The sequence below is a fragment of the Podarcis melisellensis genome (assembly GCF_964234715.1).
Source record: "Podarcis melisellensis genome assembly, chromosome: 6".
NCBI classification, from domain to species: Eukaryota; Metazoa; Chordata; class Lepidosauria; order Squamata; family Lacertidae; genus Podarcis; species Podarcis melisellensis.
This window is the reverse complement of record NC_138538.1, coordinates 33,651,001-33,672,036: the sequence shown is the minus strand read 5'-3', so window position 1 is coordinate 33,672,036 and position 21,036 is coordinate 33,651,001. Positions and strand designations below refer to the sequence as shown.

The following is a 21,036-nucleotide window of genomic DNA, read 5'->3' as shown; positions in this document are numbered from 1 at the left end:
ATAAGGTAAAAGGTAAAGGACCCCTGGATGGTAAAGTGCAGTCAAAGGCGACTATGGGGTTGCGGCGCTCATCTCACTTCAGGCCAACGGAGCCGGCATTTGTCTGCAGACAGCTTTCTGAGTCATGTGGCCAGCATGACTAAACCACTTCTGGCGCAACGAGACACCGTGGCAGAAACCAGAGTGCATGGAAATGCTGTTTACCTTCCCTGCCACAATGGTACCTATTTATCTACTTGAACTAGTGTGCTTTCGAACTGCTAGGTTGGCAGGAACTAGGACAGAGCAATGGGAGCTCACCCTGTTGTGGGGATTCAAACCGCCGACTTTCTAATTGGCAAGCCCAAGAAGCTCAGTGGTTTTAGACCACAGCACCACCCAGGTCCTGTGCTGAAACAAAGTGGCAGCTGAGGACAACGTCAGCTCAGGTACATCTAGGGAAAGGCTTTATACTTTACACTAAGAAAAAGAAAGTGGGAAGCAAAGGAATGGGAGAAGGGCACTGCACAGACATTTCCCCAGTGCAATAGTAATTCCTGCATTGCAGGGGGTGGACTAGGTGATGCTCACAGTCACTTCCAACTCTGCAATCAGGGTTCAAATGTAAGGTCTCACTCTTGGCGGCACAGCTTCATTTTAATTCAGATATTGCCACGAGTGCTCTGCCTGTGATTTTAATTCATAAAAACAAATTGTGACCTCTAGCAGAAGTATGGGAAATGCTGTTTGTGTTTGTACACTTGCACAAATAGTCCACACATCCCAGACTAGCTCTTACTACTCTTTCTTGAAGCAACAGCCCTTGTCCAAGTCACATTTGCATGTGGTCATATCGGATAACTAAGGGATTGAATTTCCTCTGCATGGCAAGCATTGAAAGCCACCAGCCAGCTCCAGTATTTAGGGAGAAGTAAACATACGTAGATTCTGCTTGCTCCTTTCTGATAATTTATACCAGGGTAACACACCTGCAGAAGCATTAAAGGAGGACTGAGAACTGCTTTTGATAGGTTGTTTTTGACTATGTCATCCCAGAGCATTGGCCATGCTGGCTGAGGCAAGTTCAACAACATCTGGAGTGCTACAGGTTTCCCACTCCTACTTTAGAGGAAAGGGATGGGCTGTTATAGTTACCAAAAACAACAACACAAAAAACCCTCTGCCCATTTAGTGTACCAATTCAACAGTACAGTTCTGTAATTTTTCTACCCAGCCACTATGATTCAAAGAAAGCTGGTAGGACACATCCTACATAACATTTTCCTGGTGTTTCTCCTTCAAATGAGCTTCTTCACACTGCTTCTACAGAACCAAACTTCTTCAACAGAGAGGTAAAACAACAATGTTCTCATGCAAACCTTTCTGGCTTTGTTGCTTATCATTTTACAGTACCCACCAAAATGCATTTATGCTTTCCTCTTGAGCTCCTGTGAGAGGAGCTTGCAAATCCCAGAAAATGAGTCAACATGGCAAGCGAGTCTAGGAATTAAAGGTCTCAATGTCCTGGGCACCTAGAAAAGGGGTGGCGAACATCACTAAAATCTGAAGACTAAGCACCATATAGGTATTACTCACCTAGGAACAGATAATTCACATTTCTGAGCAACCGCTGACCCGTGTGCAAAAATGTGACTTCAGGGTAGAAGCAGGCTAGGGTTTGTCATCCATGACAATCTAACCCAAAAGAAGTTTTGAATTCACATTGAAGATAAACTGGATCCACTACGGCCTTTTCAAAAGCAGAAAGTGCAAGTGCTTGGCAGAGGGAGAATTATAGGCTCTAAATTCCCAACAATAGAAGTCTTGTTTGCCCAGATGGGCTTATCCCACTAATCAGACTGTAGTCTGTGGACATAGGAGAAATTGTAGCTTTGTGCTCCCTTAGGAAAAGCGACGCCCCTTAAGGTAAAAGAGAAATCATTCATTTATTACATCCCAGCCTTTCCTCAAGTTGCTCTCCTCAAGGACCTCTGGCTTAGCCTCACAAGCCTGTGAAGACCATGCTGAGTAATTGGGCCAAGTAAGCATAATGGCTGACTGGGGATTTGAACCCAGATCTCCTCCAGTTTGACATTCTGACCACTACACCATGCTAGCTTTCATATCAGCCTTTACTCAGGAACTTTCCACCATCACCCATGTATAACTAATGGAGAATCTCTAGTCCAGCTACAAAGTATGATTTAGGAAGGGGAAAACCCTCTAAGCTGAAGAGAGAACAGGAAACCTAGAGACTTCCCCCATGATATAGACTTATCTAAAGCAAGTGGGAGGTGAAGATAAAGACAGATAAGTGTAAATCAATTTCCTTACTGTCAGACAGAGTCTATGACACAGCAGCAGGCTTGCTGTGGTTTGATTGAGTAATATAGGGTTCAGACCAGTTCAGATCACTCCGTCATTACTTACAGATTTACACTGACTTTTAAGCAGGCTCATACTTCTGTGCCACTTAGAAGTTACTACTAGTATCCCAAGGTTGCAAACCACTTTGAGATTTGTTTTCCCCTTAAAAATATAAAGCAGTATAGAAATGAAATGGATAATAAGAATTGCACACACACCAAGGAATAATATCGATGTATTTTAGAATTTTTTTACAAACATTATTTGATTAAAACACAAAATGAGTGAGAAATGGATTACATAGTAATAGAGTTGACATTAGTCCTTTGGTGACATTCCATGTTTAAATGCTGGGTTCTGATACTTCATTAAAAAGAGAGCCCATCCAGTGTTGTGCAATCACAGCTGAAGCATGCCTTGCTTCCTAGCCACACAGACTCTACTGCCCCATATTAATTGTGGTATTCTGCTGTAGGAAATGAGATTGCCTGTCAGCAAGAGCAAAACAGTGGCAGAATCAGTTATGTTAGAGACCAATTAAGACAAGACACCTTTTCTACTATCCAAATGGAAGGAAATTGGCAGAGTGTCACTCCTATAACTTATGAACATGCAAGGGAGCTTTTCTTCAATTAGCTGTAAAATCAGTATAGATCTTATTAATGCAAACTTTGCCATTTGCTCATGTATATTACTATTATTTCTCGTAGCTTATGACCATCCTGTATTATGGTGGAGAATCTGAAGAGGCAAGCACCATTGTGAGCATTTTAAAATTATATTTAAACACCCCAGAACTCAAATTCACCAGGCAGCAAATAGGCACTTTCTTCCCTTTTCAACTCCATATCTGTGCTTTCTCTAACCATTAATTCAGTCATATGCAGCAAAACTGGCCACTTACAAAGGCACAGAGCAGAGGCAGGCAATGCTGCTGGGTCCCAATTGTCAGCCCACTAGTCAGGGAAGATGGGAAGATCTGTAGGGTACCACCCCTGCCTCCGAACCAGAAGAATTCAAATAGTATTTTTAAAAACAATACTGCAAATACTTTAAAAAATACTGACCACTAGTTTCAGTTAATCGATGAGGTGTTCATCAGGGCAAATAATAATAACAATAATAATTATTATTCTGAAGGTGGAAGAGTGCTTTATCTCTAGAGAATGCAAAGTTAGTCTAGTGAAGGAATATCATCTGCAGCAACTGGACTCAGATTAACAATGGGTGTGAAACTGGCCAATATCTTCTTCACTGCTGCTTTTTCGCTGACTAATATGCAGAAAGCTCAGCCAGAAATGACACTTAATCTTCAGGCTTCTGCAGACACAACCTTTACACATGGTAAAAAGTGGAGGGAGACTTCCTAAAGTGGTACAAGGACTGCCACTTTTATCTGGCAGTACTCCTATGTTCAACATCCTGGCAGTACTCCTATGTTATCTGGCAGTACTCCTATGTTCAACATCCTGAACAGCTACAAGATGAGCAGAAATTCAACAAATACTGCCCCCTCCATCAATGTACCTGTTACATTTATACATGCCATGCAAATAGAAAGGGACATAGGAACTCTGTCTGTAAAAACAAAGGAAATGGACTTAAACAATGTACCACTTTATTGCTTAAGTGATACCAGCCCCTTAACAAAGGGAGTTCTGTGATGTCCTAAGGCCTAGACCTGATTAACAGTTTACCTAGATGCAAGACATATTAAGACCCTCTCAGAATACTGCACATCTCTGAAATGATACATCATCATCATATTAGGCAAGAGCAAAGATATTTTAGGAAATAGGTGTCCACCATCTCGCTACTTGTGATTGCACAGTGATTTTTCCAACTTGGAGCTTGTACAGTAAAATGGCAACGTAATAAAACCACCAATAAATGACTTACGGTCCTGTACTTCATTTCTACTTCAGTCTGGCCCCCCGCTTAGGAAGAATTTATAAATGCAATAACCAAAACATCTAGCAACGACATGTATGTATCAAACAACTACCACAGACAGCACTTTTGTACGAATTTCCATCATATCAAGCAAGAACACTTCGGAATCAAGGCAGTTCACACATTCAGTTGCAAAACAGGAACAAGACATGAGAACCAGGATCAAATATTATGGCTTTCAAATAAATAGTGGTTATCTAGTCAATCAGCTCTTTTCCCAGCAAATATTCATTTGAACAGAGAATTATGGGGCACATAGGCTCATGAAAAATCCAGTTCCAAAGTTCGTAAGGCTGAATACACAACAGCAATTTACTTCTTTATCCAAGCAGCATCAAACTGTGTGGCTAAATCCCTTTGTGTTCCCCTTTTGTTCCCCTAGCTCTTTACCTGTAGCTTAACTGCACAGCAGTCACCCGGAAAGAGCTTTCAAAGTATATAATCTTGATGAAGTGTGTTTCCCCCTGGTTCATTTTTCACAGATCAAAAATAAAGAGTCTGTGCCTGACAAAGGTGTTGAACGAAATAAAAAAAGAGAGAGAGAAGTGCATAGAAAGCTGGGGCAGTTCAATCTTCTCTACATAGCCCTCACAGAGCCATGATTTATGACTGGCATTGGAGTAACTGTTAGTTTTAATATCCACGGCTGTTAACTGGGCCTGGTGAGAGGCACCAATGGCTTCCAGCATTGTCAAGGAGAGTTAAATGAAATGTATTTAACACTGGAGGATGGCGAATGACTGCTGGAGTTCCCCACAGGTCTTAAAGATCAATGTGTATTTCAGTCAAGGGTGCAGAGACGTCCTTGTGCATTACTGGGGAGGTGATATAGCTCAATGGCAGAACACATGCTCTGCATGTAGAAGGTTCCACATTCAATCCCCTGAAAGTCCTATTAAGAAGGATCAGTGAACCGAGCAGGGAAGGAGGACACTGGAGACCCACTGCAGGTCAAGAGCAGGCAGATCAAGGGTCTGAGGCAGGTTCAGGTGCTCAAGATGGGACAGTTAGGAACTTTGCAGGGTAAGTTTAAGGCCTGTCCTGCCTTTGCAAATAGGCACTTGGTTATTCAAGATCTCTTACTAGAAAGAAAGCCAAGGGCTAGAGATCAAAATAAGTGCAATAAGTTGGTGTGCTATAGAAATATTTTAGATATACAGTGCAGGGGCATGCTGCTAGCATTTCCCTGTCCCAAAATGGTGGAGAGACGTCAGGCTTTTCAGTACAGTGTGATCACAATTTTCTCCAGCTTTCCTTCCAGAAACAGGTATATGGTCCTTTCAAAGTATTCGGTCTCTACAGTTTCACACACCAGTTCCTCTGTTTGAACCTATCCGAGAAAGAGAGAGTGGGGAAATCCCACCACCAACAGAGGAGACTTTCTTTGCTTGCTCAGCTGAGCAAAGAGGTAGATGTTCAGAGACATTCTCTTCAGGTGCCGGCAGAAAAGAATTAGAACTGGCACCAGGGTACTGGTGAAATGCAACAGTGGACTTAAGATTCACCCTCTAGCTGCACTTTGGCCAGATGCTTTTGACAGCTGAAACAAAGAGATACATCGTGTTAGTTTTGCTCCACTACATGCTCTATAACATAAACAGGGCGAAGTTTAAGACTGCCAAAGCAGAGTCCCAGGAGAACTCCACATGCAGCATTAATTTCCAGTCAATCAAACCCACAAAAACCAAGAAAGCTGTAGACTTTGCCCAGGATAATGACGCTACAGCAGAGGGAACAGGCTGTAGGCATTTTATCCCTATCAGAAAGACTGCAGTCCAACTGATAGATTTTTATGTTATTTAAACATCTATTTTTAAAAGAGGCTATAGAGACCTGACACCTATTACATGAACTTTAGCATTAGGAAGCTACAGCCCCTATGTCAGAGGTTTCCAAAGATTTTTGCCAAGCCCTTTTTGTCTATTTGAGCTTTGTAGGAGCCTGCTTTAAAGATGCAAGCTGACAAGTCCTTCTTATGAGGCATTCATCTGCATTTTCTCGTTTGCCACTCAGCTTTCTGACTCTCGCCGTCTCCTACGCCTACTTTGCAAAACTTGTTTTTATCACTGTCCTTCAAAATAAGAGATTTCTTCAAAAACACTGTGCCTTCATATTTCTCAATCACTTGTTTAGCAGAAACTGCCACCCACCTGATCACATCACAAGGCATGAGAGTCCCATGCAGCCTTGATTCCCATCTTCACTGCTGTTGAGTCTTTTCATCCGATATTGGCGGATCTCCCTCACCAGTGTGTAAAAGGCATCTTCAACACCCTGAGCGAGAAAGATACTCTGGTCAGAAACAAGTGATTCTGGGCCTAGGAGATGTTTTCCTTGTTGCCCCTTCTCCACACATCCCTCTTGAAAGGTTTCATATCAAATTTACCGAGTGGGGGACTGCATTACAGTAGTCAGCAGAATCAATGCAATAAATAGGGGAACTCTCCCACTACACTCTCCCTTATATACACCCACCCCCATTCATGCATAAAAACATACATAAACCTTAATCCCCACCATTCATTCATTCATCCATTCATTCATTCATTCATTCACGTTCACACATGCACAACAGCAGCCACTGGACTTGAAAATAAAACACTGAAGCTGAGGTTGAGAAGGTCATTTTGTGGGTACAGTGGTACCTCGGGTTACATACGCTTTAGGTTACATACGCTTCAGGTTACAGACTCCACTAACCCAGAAATATTACCTCGGGTTAAGAACTTTGCTTCAGATGAGAACAGAAATCGTGCTCTGACGGTGTGGCGGCAGCAGGAGGGCCTATTAGCTAAAGTGGTGCTTCAGGTTAAGAGCAGTTTCAGGTTAAGAACAGACCTCCGGAACGAATTAAGTTCTTAACTCGAGGTACCACTGTATTACAGCACATGGGGGGAGAGTTAATCCTTCCCCCCCTAACTGTAATTACCATGAAGATTGCCCACCCCTACCTGTGTGGCAAATAGACTTAAAAAGAGCTTCATATTTTGAGCCGACATGAGGGTGCTGTTGTTGTTTTTGAAACCCGATTGCCACACCCAAAAGGGGTGTGTGTGTGCCACACGTGCCATGGAAGTCTAACCCTTTCCTCCCAAGCCACAAATGTGCCCACAAGACATCAATCAGGTAGGCTTGGAAAAAAGCCTCCTATTGACATTAATTAGAATTTTTCAGGCCTGATTGCTGCATGCAAGGCATTTGGGGCAGTGGAGAGAGGAGAAAAGGGTTAACCCCAGCTGTGATTCCCCCCAGAAAGGGTCATCCCTACATGACAAATAGGGTTTTTAAAAAGCTACCACTTTCTTCAATAGAACCTTACTCCTCACATGCAGGAAGTGTGCTTGCTCCTGCCCTTTTAAAGGTTCCATGTTTATGCAGCCTATAGGATAGTACTCCTACCAACAAGCTCCAACCCTCTGCCTGCCTAGTGCTAGCTTCTCAATCAGCGTACCGGAACAGTGCTGGCAGTTCTCAAGAGAGCAAAACAGAAGCACAAGAATCCATTACCTGTCTTGTTTTGGCAGATGTCTCAATGAAGGGAATCCCATAGCTCTTGGCTACTTCATGAGCTTGTTTGGTATCTACTGTCCGTGTTGGCAAGTCGCATTTGTTTCCCACTAACACCATTGGTACGTCTTCAGAATCTTTCACTCTTTTAATCTGTTCTCTGGAGAAATGGGTGGGAAGAGATCACAGCCTCAATTTTACATGTTGTTCAAATTGCCATTGGTCTCAAAACACGGCAGCTGCACCTGGCTGCTTCTCTTCTGACTTCAGGTAATGGAAAATCCTGCAGTTCAAAGCAATGCCATAAGACGGCCTTTTGATATCACATGATTGCATAATTTTATATAAGCTGTCCTTCTGAATTGAAAGTGGGATAGAAATCAAATCAGCATACCATTAACTATATGAACCAGGTAATGAAAACAGAAAGATGCTCCAGCCATCCTTTTATTCACCTGAGTATGATCCTCTCCATCCCTTCCTATGCCAGGGCATCTATCACAATTGTCCCCTATTTCTCCAGAACTATTTTGAATATTTTGATCAGGTAACAGTATTTGATTGATTTATGAGCAAAAACCTCTTGAACAGCATATTCAGCTGTACATAAACTCCTGAGCTTTTGAATGCGCAGTTTGATTTTAAACCACACAGGCAAATGAAAATGCTTTATCAGATAGCAGCTGCCTGACAGGTGGGCAGCCCTCACCTAATTGTCAAAACAGTCTATGGGGGTTGGGGGAGGGCAGGATCTGACCTGCTGGCAGGATCCAGTTACCACCTCTGTTCTAGACATGACTACCAACCGCTTTAGCAATACAGTGGTGCCTCGCAATACGAAATTAATTCGTTCCGCAAGTCTCTTCGTCTTGCGGTTTTTTCGTCTTGCGATGCACGGTTTCCCATAGGAATGCATTGAAAATCAATTAATGCGTTCCTAGGGAAACCGCCTTCAGACCAGGTCCGGGGACAGTCTGTCCCCGGACCTCTTCTGAAGGCTGGGGGGCGGGGACAAGGGCTTTTCTTCCCACCCCCAGCATTTTAAAAAACCTGGGACAGCGGAGGACTTCTCCGCTGTCCGGGGCGATTTAAAAGCCCCTGGGAAGGCAGGCAGGGGGGACAAAGACTTTCGCCCCCCGCCCGCCTTCAGAAGGTGTTCCCGCCCCCCGCCCGGCTTCGCAGCAGCGCTACGAAGCCCGGCGGCTGGGGCAGGTGTTCCCGCCCCCCCACCCTGCTTCGGAGCAGCGTTCCGAAGCGGGGTGGCTGGGGCAGGTGTTCCCGCCCCCCGCCCGGCTTCGCAGCAGCGCTACGAAGCCCGGCGGCTGGGGCAGGTGTTCCCGCCCCCCCACCCCACTTCGGAGCAGCGTTCCGAAGCGGGGTGGCTGGGGCAGGTGTTCCCGCCCCCCGCCCGGCTTCGCAGCAGCGCTACGAAGCCCGGCGGCTGGGGCAGGTGTTCCCGCCCCCCCACCCTGCTTCGGAGCAGCGTTCCAAAGCGGGGTGGCTGGGGCAGGTGTTCCCGCCCCCCCACCTCGCTTCGGAGCAGCGTTCCGAAGCGGGGTGGCTGGGGCAGGTGTTCCCGCCCCCCCGCCCGGCTTCGCAGCAGCGCTACGAAGCCCGGCGGCTGGGGCAGGTGTCCGGGATCTCTTTTGAAGCAAGCGGCTGCGGAGAGACGCGATCTCCCCGCAGCCGCTTGCTTCAAAAGAGGTCCGGGATCTCTTTTGAAGCAAGCGGCTGCGGAGAGACGCGATCTCCCCGCCGCCCCTTGCTTCAAAAGAGAAGACCCGCTGTCCCCGGGGCAAGCTTCGTTTTGCGAAGCAAGCCCATAGGGAAATTCGTCTTGCGAGGCAACTCGAAAACGAAAAAACCTTTCGTTTTGCGAGTTTTTCGTCTCGCGAGGCGTTCGTCTTGCGGGGTACCACTGTACAGTCTATTCAAGGGCCACGGTGGATTTTGGCTCAGCACTAGCACGCAGCTGTGCCTTTCCCACCTCCTTCCTGCAAGCACAGCTTACCTGTAAAGATTGATATCTGCAAATGATTTGCTGTTGTTGATGGCGAACACACATAGAAAGCCTTCCCCAGTTCTCATGTACTGATCTCTCATAGCACTATACTCTTCTTGCCCTGCTGTGTCCAGGATATCTAACAAACAGGTCTCTCCATCAATAACTACCTGTTTACGGTAAGAGTCCTGTGGGAAAGAAATATAGTTTCAGAAGTAAGCATTATCTGATCCACCAAATCCTGTCTGCCACACACTTCAACACACTGTGATGATCCGCAGTTTCGAAATCAGCCCTTCTCCAATCTTTACTGTATTTGGTGATTTAAAGGATGACGTGCTTCCAGAAGCATGAGCTGTTGGGGGATTCCACACATGCTTGTTTACGGGCTATTTGTTCAATCAACTGAAGAACCTCACGATCTCTTTTCAAACAAGAAAAGACATCAGTTGAGATTTTGAAAACATGGGAGTTTCTGGTAAAGTTCCAGAAACCAAACTTAGAACAAGGGAGGAATCTGTGCCTCAGTTCTGGGAGAGCTCTGTCCCTCATCCTTTTAATCCTACAGCAACCTCTGCCCCCAGTCTCTCCCAATTCTTTGCCAAATAATTCCCAAAACTCAAATATTTTAATTTTGTTACACATACTGGGTGGTGTCTGGCTAAATCACACTCAGAGTAGATCCACTGGAACCAATGGATTTATGTTAGCATAACTACAGTAATTTAATCCCACTGATATCAATGATTTAAAAAGATACCACTGATTAACAGTTAAGCATATCTGAAAACGGGACGCGGGTGGCACTGTGGGTTAAACCACAGAGCCTAGGACTTGCCAATCAGAAGGTCGGCGGTTCAAATCCCCGCAACGGGGTGAGCTCCCATTGCTCGGTCCCTGCTCCTGCCAACCTAGCAGTTCGAAAGCACATCAAAGTGCAAGTAGATAAATAGGTACTGCTCCGGTGGGAAGGTAAACGGCATTTCCGTGTGCTGCTCTGGTTCACCATGCTGGCCACATGACCCGGAAGCTGTACACTGGCTCCCTCAGCCAATAAAGCGAGATGAGCGCCGCAACCCCAGAGTCGGTCACGACTGGACCTAATGGTCAGGGGTCCCTTTACCTTTACCTCTGAAAAAATATCAACACTTTTGCAAAAAGGTTCTGAGCTTTCTGATATTATAAGGATAAATGTATTCATATTTTCTATCCACTTCTTTAAAGACAGGATAAGTTTAATGAGTGTGAAACTCTGGGTTTCTAACACTTAGGACTGACGACAGTATGCTGTACCTCTTGTATGCTGGTAGAAAAGCAAACACAAGAAACATAGGTTCATATCATACACACACAGTCAATAAGGTCCCAAAGCTGAAAATGCCTGCAAGGAGCTCACCTCTATAGTGGGATCATATTCATCTACAAAGTGATTCTGGATGAGCTGGATGGTTAGGGCACTTTTCCCAACACCACCAGCTCCTACCACCACCAGCTTGTATTCAGTCATCGCCCTCCTCAGGGACCTGTTGGTAGGACAGACACGTTAGCAGAGCCGAGATCTCCAAGAGAGCGTCTTTCAGAAACACATAGCAAATGCAGAGACAGAATAAAAATTCTGAACACCTAACGTGTATGGTACTGTAGTAGCCAGCAAGAGGGCTTTACCACAGGCTGAAAGGCAGATGATAAATTAAACAAAACAAGGCCAAACTCAGTCTGAGAATTCATGGATGATTGATCTGGACCCAACCCTCCCGCCCAATACAGGCTCAGCAGTGTAAGATCTTAGACCTGGGCTGCAATATTTTACACATTTACCTGAGAGAAAGTTCTGTGGAGTTTACTTTTGAGTAGGCATGCACAGGATTGCATTATTAGCCTAGGTAGCCACTGGCTCAAATCCATTCTCTACCACAGGAGTGGAGAAGCTTGGTCAGCCTCTGGCCACATTCCCTTCATGGCAACCTGTCTGGGGCTACATGCCAGTGGTGAGCATGGCCAGAACATTAGTGGGGGGAGCAACTGTAGATATCTGTTTGTACTGTAAATTACGCATCTCTCTCTTAACTCCAGCCAGGCAAACAAGAGATGTTATCAGAAGTCAAAGGCACATTCCAGACAGGCAAAAATATTTAAGGAGGGGTGTGGCTCGGGAGTGTGTGTGGCCTAGGAAGAGTCTTGTGGGCCAGGTGGGGAGGCCTGGAGAGACACATATGGCCCCTGGGCCTGAGGGTCCCCTTATTCTCACAACACTGTGAAGCAGTTTAGGTTGAGCAGCAGCTTGCACAAGGCCACTAAGGAACTTTTACAGCGGAAAGAAAGTTACTGGGTGGTGCTGGGCAAGCTACTGCTCAACCTAAACTGATGTGAGAATAAGATGGAAAATATGTAAATGATTTATGAATAGGAAACTGGAGACAATTTTGAGATGGATGAAGATAACCCAGCTGAAACTCAATTCAGATAAGATAGAGCTGCTCTGAATGGGGAATCTGACTGATCTGGATAGAGAAGAACAACTGGCCTCAGATTGTATTGCATTTCCTGAAGGGTGACATCAAAATTTGTAGTTTGAAGTGAAGCTGACATCTGTGGTTAGCAGATTTGTATGGCCTCAACATTATGTCGTCCTTAAAAACTTCTCTTTTGGTCCAATTTCTTTTAAAGGTTGCTCTTTTAGAATTGGTAATTTTGGTGCAGAGAGTTCTGTCTATTAGCAATTTATACTGATGTTTTTAAACTGTTTTTAACTAGCTTAGGTTTTTAAATGACTGCAAATACTGCTGCTGTTATATTTTGTATATGTACGGTTTTATGCATTCCGCACTGGATGGCTTTGCACAGAAGGCTAGCATACAAATGATTTTATAAACAGAAATGTTGTTTCAATACAGAGCATACAGTGAATAGATTTAGGCGGTGTCTCGTGTCAAAATGTAAACATTTCAGAACACAAACTTGTGGCAGAGAAGGCTATCAAGCCACAATGGCTGTATTCCACCTCCACTGACAGCATTCGGTGCGCCTCCAAATACAGTGGTACCTCGGGTTAAGTACTTAATTCGTTCCGGAGGTCCATTCTTAACCTGAAACTGTTCTTAACCTGAAGCACCACTTTAGCTAATGGGGCCTCCTGCTGCTGCCGCGCCACGGGAGCACAATTTCTGTTCTCATCCTGAAGCAAAGTTCTTAACCCGAGGTAATATTTCTGGGTTAGTGGAGTCTGTAACCTGAAGCATATGTAACCCGAGGTATCACCGTACCAGCGGCTGGGAATCGCAGGTGGGCAGAGTGCTGTTGCACCCGTGTCCTGCTTTCGGGCTTCCCACAGGCACCTGTCCCGCCAATGTGGGTACAGGATGTTAAGACTACTAGATGGACCACTGGCCTGGATCCATCATCTTCTTACGTTCACTCGCGTCTAGCCTGCGACTGCCAACGTCTGATGTCCAGAGGGGGGGCAAAGGCGAGCCCCGCTTGGCAGCCCCAACACCCCATCTCTCTGCACGCCTTGGGACCACCAAGGGCAGCCGGGCAGCCCCCGGGGGATCCTTCCCCATACGAGAAGGGCAGCGAAAGGGGGTCGCCCACTAAGCCCTCAGGCTGCCGGCCCCCAAACAGATAGAGCCGCTGAGATCAAGCCCCCAGCAGCCCGCCTGGAGGTCCAGGGGAGAAGCGGCTCCAGCGGAAGGGACGGGCACACCCAACCCGGGCAGCGAACCAAGAGCCGCCCAAGGCAGCGGCTCCCGGCACCAGGCGGAGAAAAACAGCGCCAAACAGCGCCGCACCTTCCCGACCAGCCCCTCAGCCCGAAGGGGAGACGGGGCTGCCCTGCCTCCCCCTTTCCTCGTTACGACTCGCCTCTCACCTCACTTCCAGGCTCCGCAGCCGCCAGAACGCCCTTCCCAAAATCGGTCCTTCCGACCCGCCGTACAGATGACGTCATCTCCCGGCACCGGAAGCATTCGGAGACTTCGCTCGCTTGGGCGGGGCTAACCGAAAGCACGGGCTCCGCGGGGAGCGCTGGGCGGCTGGATGTCGTTGTCCTTTTGCCTGGCGAGAGCAGGTGGGAGGAGGGCTCGCGGGGCGGCGCTTCCCACCCCAGTTGCGGCAAGTAGGAAGGAAGGACGGCGCCGGATTCGTTTTGGCAGGACTCCGAAGCCAAACGCAATGCCCGCTGCAGCCCCCGGGAGTTGATGGAAGTCGCTTTCTTCAGGACCGCAGCAGTGGCTTATGGAGCCAGGTGGCGCTGAACTGTAGCCCTCCGTCTGTTGTTGGACTACACGGATCCGGAGTGGGGTCCCTAAGATGGTTGGATGGCGCCTTGTACGCCGCCTCCTCCTACACCAGCTTAGCTGCAGCTGCTACAGCCAAGCTGGTCCCAAACATATTGCTTTGCTTTCCTAGGGAAATCCAGCCAGATGGGTGGGGTATCATCATCATCATCCTTTGGGCTACATCAGCAAAACTGGGAGGGTGGCCTTGTCCTCTGGGCAGCCCAAGACCTCCATACACAGGGCTTGCGCCCTGGGGAGGTCACTTTGCAGCGGTTGGACTTCACCCCTGAGGCACACTCCATTCTCGAGGCAGATGGAGGCCAACATCATCATCCCTGCCCATCAGGCACACTTGTGTGTCCATTGTAGCCGCTGCTACATATTCTCACAATGATCTCATGCTGCCTTTTTAAAGTGGTCATGGCAGGGGATTGAATGCAGGACCTTGCACATGTTATCACTTACAGAGCACGGGTCTCACTGGAGTGTGAATGAAAAGAATTGAACTTTTGAAAATGTGCTCTTTGCATGGTGTCCCACCCTCGCTCTTCCCTTTTCTCACTATGTGAACGGACCAGTGCTACAGTTCTTTCCCCGTCACCTCTGAATCCAGCTAGACTTGGCTTCTACTCAAGCCTCTTAAGATAGGAGAGGGGGAGATAATATACTGAAAACACACGTTTTACACCCAACACCCACCCTATAATGGCCAATAGGTACTTCATGACACTTGTAAAATCACAGTGGGCACCCAGTGATACCATTATAGCAAAAATAGTATATATGCCTAACATAAGCAAGTGTTTTATGAAATAATATATAGAGATAGTGAATAAAGAGAACCTTTATCCACAAACACTTGAAATCAGTTGCATAATGAAGCTGAAATTCATTAGATTCAGGATAGCCAAAATAAAGTTACTTTCTTACAATATAATTAACAAGATCCTATGTAAACTACTTTGAGGGTTGTTTTTTACAATCAAACAGTGTATAAATTTTATTAAATAAATAAAACATCAATTCAAAACTGTTCAGAGAAAGTAATAGCAGCTGCATTGTGTACACACATGCACAAGAGCAGGAGTCTTTTATTTATCTGTTATTGATTTCTTGTTCTTGTGCCTTCTGGAAACATCTAGTTGGCAACATGCTAGACATGTTGACCAACTTTAGAGTGTGATCAGTTTTTACCAAAGCACTTATACTTTGTATAAACAAATAGCTGCATATATACTACACACTGAGAAAAACTATTGTCAGAATCTGTCTATGAACTCATTTATCAGTCTGATAATTTCATTGCAGAAAGGATTTATGGGTAGTAGAAAATTCAGTTTTAATCAAGAGTAGACCCATTGAAATTAACAAACATGAGATTAAGTTAGGTACATTAATTTCAGCACATCTGCTCGGTGTAAAATTTAGTTGAATACCACCCATGATGAGGATGTATCAGCTATGGAAGTAACTAATCACTTGGTACCATTATTTGAAGATGTATCATGCTTTTCCTAGGAGTATTCCTGCTTACCACCCCCCCCCCCCAATAAAGTAAGCTTTCAGACAATGCCTTTGGCTTATTTAGAGATAGTTCTGAAGTTGATGGCATGCTAGTATCTTTGCCATTTTGGTATATCTAATCTAATAGACATCATATTACATTGTTCCCAGTGGAATATTGGTACCTGCTATTGTTTAGCAAGTGTAATTGATATCAAGTCATTTAAAGAGGCACCCTTTTTCTATATAATTTGCAATGTTTTGCTTAAATGAAAGAAAACATGAATGGAATCGGAAGTAGACTACTTTTATGGGAAAAGAGTATGTTTTTGTTCAAATACAGAGAAATCTGAAGTTGGATTTATTCCCCAGCAACCAACTTCTCAAGCTACTCCCAAATTTTGGCTGATAAGAACTGAACTCTCTCAACCCTAATATACTGCAGGGAAGAAATGTTTTAAAGCACCATTGTGGCGAGGTACTGTAGACTCATTCCCTGTATGTTCTAAGCGTACAAACCTAATCCGTCCACCCCTGCTTTATAGCACAACGATGATATGTACATATTAATGTTGTGCACCAGATCTGAGTGAAAACCGTATCACAAACTGAATTGGGCAGATCTGGGCTTTGACTGTTTGGTTGAGACTGCCATGGGTCTAGTCAGCCCACCCATAGTGAATTGGGGCGATCTCAGAAAGTGGAGTGGTCAGGTGGGTAGGGGAAGAGGAAAGGGGAAGGCAAGCCAAGCAGCCTCTGCAAGATTGAAGAGCTGTGTGACACAATTTGCAGAAGGGCTTTCAAATTGTTGCCACATTACACTTTGAATTAAGACCTGCCAGTTCCCAGCACAACCTTAACAAGTGAGACAGTGCAATCCTACTGGCTGCAGGCATCTGTTTTGCATTCCCTGCAGAGGTGGTGTTGGTGAAGCACACTGCAGTAATTAACTCTCTGCTCACCTGCTGCTGAGTGGAAGGTTCAGACCTGCTCTCTACAGTGTGGTCAGGAGAGCAGGGGAAAGGAAATGCTGCATTTCCTTGTCTTCCCACTCCTGGGCACATTTAATAGAGGTTAAGATTCTGATTATATGAGGGCTGGTCCCCAAATCCATTTGCAGGTCAGATCTAGTTGGGGCCTAACGGCGGACCAACTAGTACGCACAGCCCTAGGACACATGCACAAGAAATGACTGCATTGAGGTGGTGTGTAAAGTTTCTAATGCAATTGCATGACAAGCTTAATAATTTGAATAATTTGCCTGCAAATTATTGTGGTGGGGAATGCAAACACACAGTTGTGTCAAAGTTTCAACATACCAGTGAGAAAGGTTTCCTGGCAAATTTTAATCGGAATACGTGCCCTAAATTAACGACAACAAATCTGAGATGTTTGAATATAGTGTGTGTGTGTGTGTATGTATGAAGAACATCTTTAATTTTATATGTTGCATAAATCTCAAGATTCTGTCTCATAGTCCAAAATGTTTGAACTGAAATCTTTGATACTAAAAGAAAAAAAGTGCAATCAATGTGGTTTTAAGTGTTATCTTTTAAAAACCTTGAAATTATTCTAATTCTACTTAGACATGGCATTTTCAACTTCAGCTACCCAGTGTGACTGGCATGACATCCATTTCACTGTGGGATGTGTGGAAGAGACCCCCTGCCGGGGGGAAAAAAACACTGTTCCTTGCCAACCTGTGGTCAGCATCTGACCTCATACCATCCAAGGACATGTGCTCTGTACCAGTGAAACCCTTACCAGTAGATTACAACACTTCACTGAGCCAGATCATCCTTACAGGGGCTGGACAAAGTGTCTACAATGGCCTGAGAATACAGAAGTTAGTCAACTCTGATCTATACCACATGGAGTATATTTTGCGACTAGGAATAGTCTTAATGAAGGAGTTACAAGATTGAGGCAGTTTTTCAAAATCAGTAAAACTTTATTCTATTTCCATTCTTCGCCATTAACAGAAAAATTGGAGAAAGCAATGTTTGTTTTACAAAGATAATGCATCTCCCAGAGAAGAAAAACCCTAAATTGAGAATAGAGGTAACATGGGAAAAAAACACAGTACTGCCCTCTATTCAAAGAAAATAACTCCTGATCTTTTTGGTTAAAGTAATACTTAGACCAATCATTTAGTTTGCTCGCTTGATAAAGTGTGGCTGAGGAAGGGGAGGGAGGGGAGAGAAGGGGCCTGGAGGGAGAAAAAAAAAAGCACACAGACATCAACTATTTCACCTTGATGAAAGTCTCAATACAGCTATGGAAAGCCTAAGTATTCTTTTACAGTACACTGGGTGCTGGCTGCAAAAAAAAAAAATGTATTCACTTCAGGCACAACTTTTTAAATTTTTTATTCAGTAAAATAAACTGGGTTTAGAAGCTGCAGTGTTCTAAGCAGCAGCAAATTTGTGCATTGTGTTAAATATCTTTAAGTTATCACACTGATGGCACACCTCATCCTTATGAAATTCTGCACTGTGCATGCTAATTGAAGATAATTACAAAAACTATCAAGTCTACTCTGGAAGATACTTTCAATGTGATCTAGGAGATAACGTTGCTTGCTATATGGACTTTAGTTTAAATGAGACATACAAAACATTTTAACATTTGGCCATCAACTTAAGGAACTGGTTTGAGTGCTCATACAGGATTCTATATAAACAGTTGGTATATTCATCCTCATATGGTCCTCAAAACTAGAGCAGAATGAACAGGAACTTAAGCTCTCCTGTCTTAAGAGAGAGTAAAGCAACTGAAAGCTAAGGCATTGTAACACCTTGGCAAGATGTGAATTAAGGAAATATATATATAGATAGATATATGTATATCCTTTCAGTGCAGAATTTCATAAGGTCTACCAGAGTAGAACTGTCTATAATGTTTACTTAAAGAGGCAAAGTAGATTTGCAGTTACCAGTTGCGTTAAATGCACCATTCAAAAAGCTTCTAACACGTGATACTATAAGGCGCCACCTTAGGTTCTCCAGGATGCAACTGTGCATATTTTAAAACTGTTTCATAAATTTATTTTTAAACATAACATGAGGAAGGTGTTAAAACTGGTGTAATAGCTCTTTAGAATTTGGAAGGGATGAATATGGGGATATTCAGTACCCTTCACCAGACCCCACCACTTGCTCCAACATAGTTATTTGCTTTGAGACCAGTTAGTCGATAACACCAGCTTGACGAATCTTTCTTTCTGCACCAAATCCCTGTAAATAGTGAAGTAACTGAATGAGTTTAAATTGGAACTTGAAATCATGAATAAGGAAAATAAAGAGAGCTGCAAGCAGTCACATATAATCAATATTGCTAGTGGGTATTATTAGAAGGAAATCCTTTATTCATTTTCATAACATGCTCTCCTCCAGTGCCATCTGTCCACACCCAATCATGCCACATGCCCCCTTGATGCTATTCCACCTCTTGTGCTATCACTCCTTATTAACCTGTCTCTCTGTCTGTCTCTACCATGTTTAAACATCCTATTTTCTAAAAATAGAAACCTCCATTGACTCAACCTCAACTTCTAATTGCCAGCTGCTTGCTCCTTTTCCCCCTTTGCTCCAAATTCATGGGCATTGTTTATTCATGCAATGTTGCCTTCCTTCCTTCCCGTTCTATTCTTGACTCCACTGACTGCTTTTGCTAGAAATAACACATCATATTTTGCTACAAAACCTAAAGCTCTGTGAGGTGTCCTTGCCCTTTCCAACTAGATCCCTTTAGCACAGAGGAGTTTTTCCGCAATTTACACAACACTTAGTCCCCTCACCGACCTTGAAGACTACTCTACACAATACTCTCCCAATCTCTTCACTGGCATCCTTTAAAAATAAATAAAAAATCAGCAGATGCTCCACATCTTTACCGTTAAAACTCTCCAGTTTTACCAAGTCTTTTTAGCCCTTGGTCTGCCAGTTACATCCCTGCTAATGACAGCACTTTCTTATAGAATCCTCTGCAATCTGACAGTCTCTCGGTCTTCTAAGATAACTTAAACATTTAGTACCTCTTCTCTCCCATCAAATCCCTCTTTTTTCAAAGGGTTTTTGGCTGACCCATTACCTTCATTCTTATATGTAAGTAAATCTTCTCACACATTCATGTATTCCTACCATTTTCTATCCCCCCTTTCGTTTATTTTGGAATTACACATACTAGAGAAGAGGCACTCTAAAATCTTGCACTGTGTTCCAGTTTATCATTTAAGTCCTTTGTACTTCCATGTTCAATTCACAGTCTCAGCAACCTAAGAAATCCAGCATTCTGTCTCAACTGCCTTTGGAAAAAAATGAGTTCCTAAAGTATTTTTATGTCCTTCCATCTTTTGCTGATAATTAACATTTACTAGAATTCCTACCAATTAAAAGGAAGTTGCTTGGCTTCTTATCCAGTATGTCACAGAAGCAGAAATCCCAGTCTTATGACCACACATCAGGCAAATATCCTATAACATACCTTTGAATTATCCGGTCCCCTTGGCTGACGAAGAACAGTTAGACGAGGAGCGCTGGCATCATCCAAAGTAATGCTCTTTAAACGATTAACAAGTCTATCAGGACGTGGAGCAGCTATGGCCTTAGCACCTTCACTGTTAATAGAAACAAACTAAATCATTAGGGGAAACATGTAGAAGTGTATTTTAATGTTTTGTTATTTTTTTAAAATAAGAGAGAAAAAGCCAACTTTCTACTATAACAGCATTCATGTTGGTTATTAGTATCTTTTTCCACACTGCCCTGGAATAACTGTTTAATTTTGAAGGGGGATTCAGTGCAAGATATATGGACACCCTACAATGACAAATGTAGTTTTGATGTTAGATAAAATTCCATTATCAAAATGCATCCTAACAGGTAGATGCATTCCTAATCTGCAGTAATATTATGCTCATGGTAGTAATCATGGCATGCGTGAAAGTTTCACTGAGTTAAGACTGCAGCTTTAATAGATATAAGTGTGCTTCTGGACTGCCAGTATCTTTAGCACTCTGGCATGTAGACAATGCTCAACTATTATTCATCTGTATTTGCATATTTCCCATTAGACACCAGTACTGAACAGTCCCCTCACTAAGTAAGTTGTGGACCAATGCAGGGGGCTTCAAATTAGGTAAAGGGAATCCCTGAGAATGTTTCTCCCACCCAAAGTCCCACATCTCTCCCAAATCTAGATAAAATCTCAGACTGTATGTGCAATCTGAGGATTCCAAGGGGCAAAGGAGGGGAGTGAGCATACACACAAAGTGAAAGAGAAGATAAGCTGTTTGGAATGCAAGTGAGCTTTCTACTGAGCCAACCCCCAGAAGTCATAAACCATGTGAAAACCTTTCATAAACTATGATTACAAAGTGGAAATATGTTAGAATTTGAAATGCCTATTTTGTTTCTGCACACATGCAAAGCAAAGCTAACAGTAATG

General features: G+C 44.1%; 2 protein-coding genes across 10 annotated transcripts in view; both read right to left on the bottom strand.

The window, feature by feature from the left end:
* Positions 1-2,563: 2,563 nt before the first annotated feature.
* Positions 2,564-13,789, bottom strand: NRAS (NRAS proto-oncogene, GTPase). 2 transcript variants are annotated; one of them, XR_014169490.1, is made up of 7 exons: positions 13,677-13,789; positions 11,205-11,331; positions 9,818-9,996; positions 7,807-7,966; positions 6,450-6,573; positions 3,828-5,839; positions 2,564-3,780 (listed from the first exon to the last, which is right to left on the bottom strand). XR_014169490.1 is itself a non-coding variant. In XM_081915933.1 (6 exons), the coding sequence occupies exons 2-5, from the start codon at positions 11,313-11,315 to the stop codon at positions 6,454-6,456; spliced, it is 570 nt and encodes a 189-aa protein (XP_081772059.1). In that variant the 5' UTR covers positions 11,316-11,331; positions 13,677-13,789; the 3' UTR covers positions 2,564-5,839; positions 6,450-6,453. The 2 variants fall into 2 exon arrangements, 1 of the variants encoding a protein (XP_081772059.1); XM_081915933.1 differs by having other exon boundaries at positions 2,564-5,839.
* Positions 13,790-17,518: 3,729 nt separating this feature from the next.
* The window catches only part of CSDE1 (cold shock domain containing E1), a 29,178-nt gene continuing 25,660 nt past the window's right edge, over positions 17,519-21,036 (bottom strand). For all 8 annotated transcript variants that reach the window (XM_081915241.1, XM_081915242.1, XM_081915243.1 and 5 more), the window contains 2 exons: positions 20,074-20,206; positions 17,519-18,824 (listed from right to left, as the gene is read on the bottom strand). In XM_081915241.1, the coding sequence (XP_081771367.1) occupies positions 18,777-18,824; positions 20,074-20,206 (181 nt within the window). In that variant the 3' untranslated portion in view covers positions 17,519-18,776. The remainder of the gene's footprint in view (positions 18,825-20,073; positions 20,207-21,036) is intronic.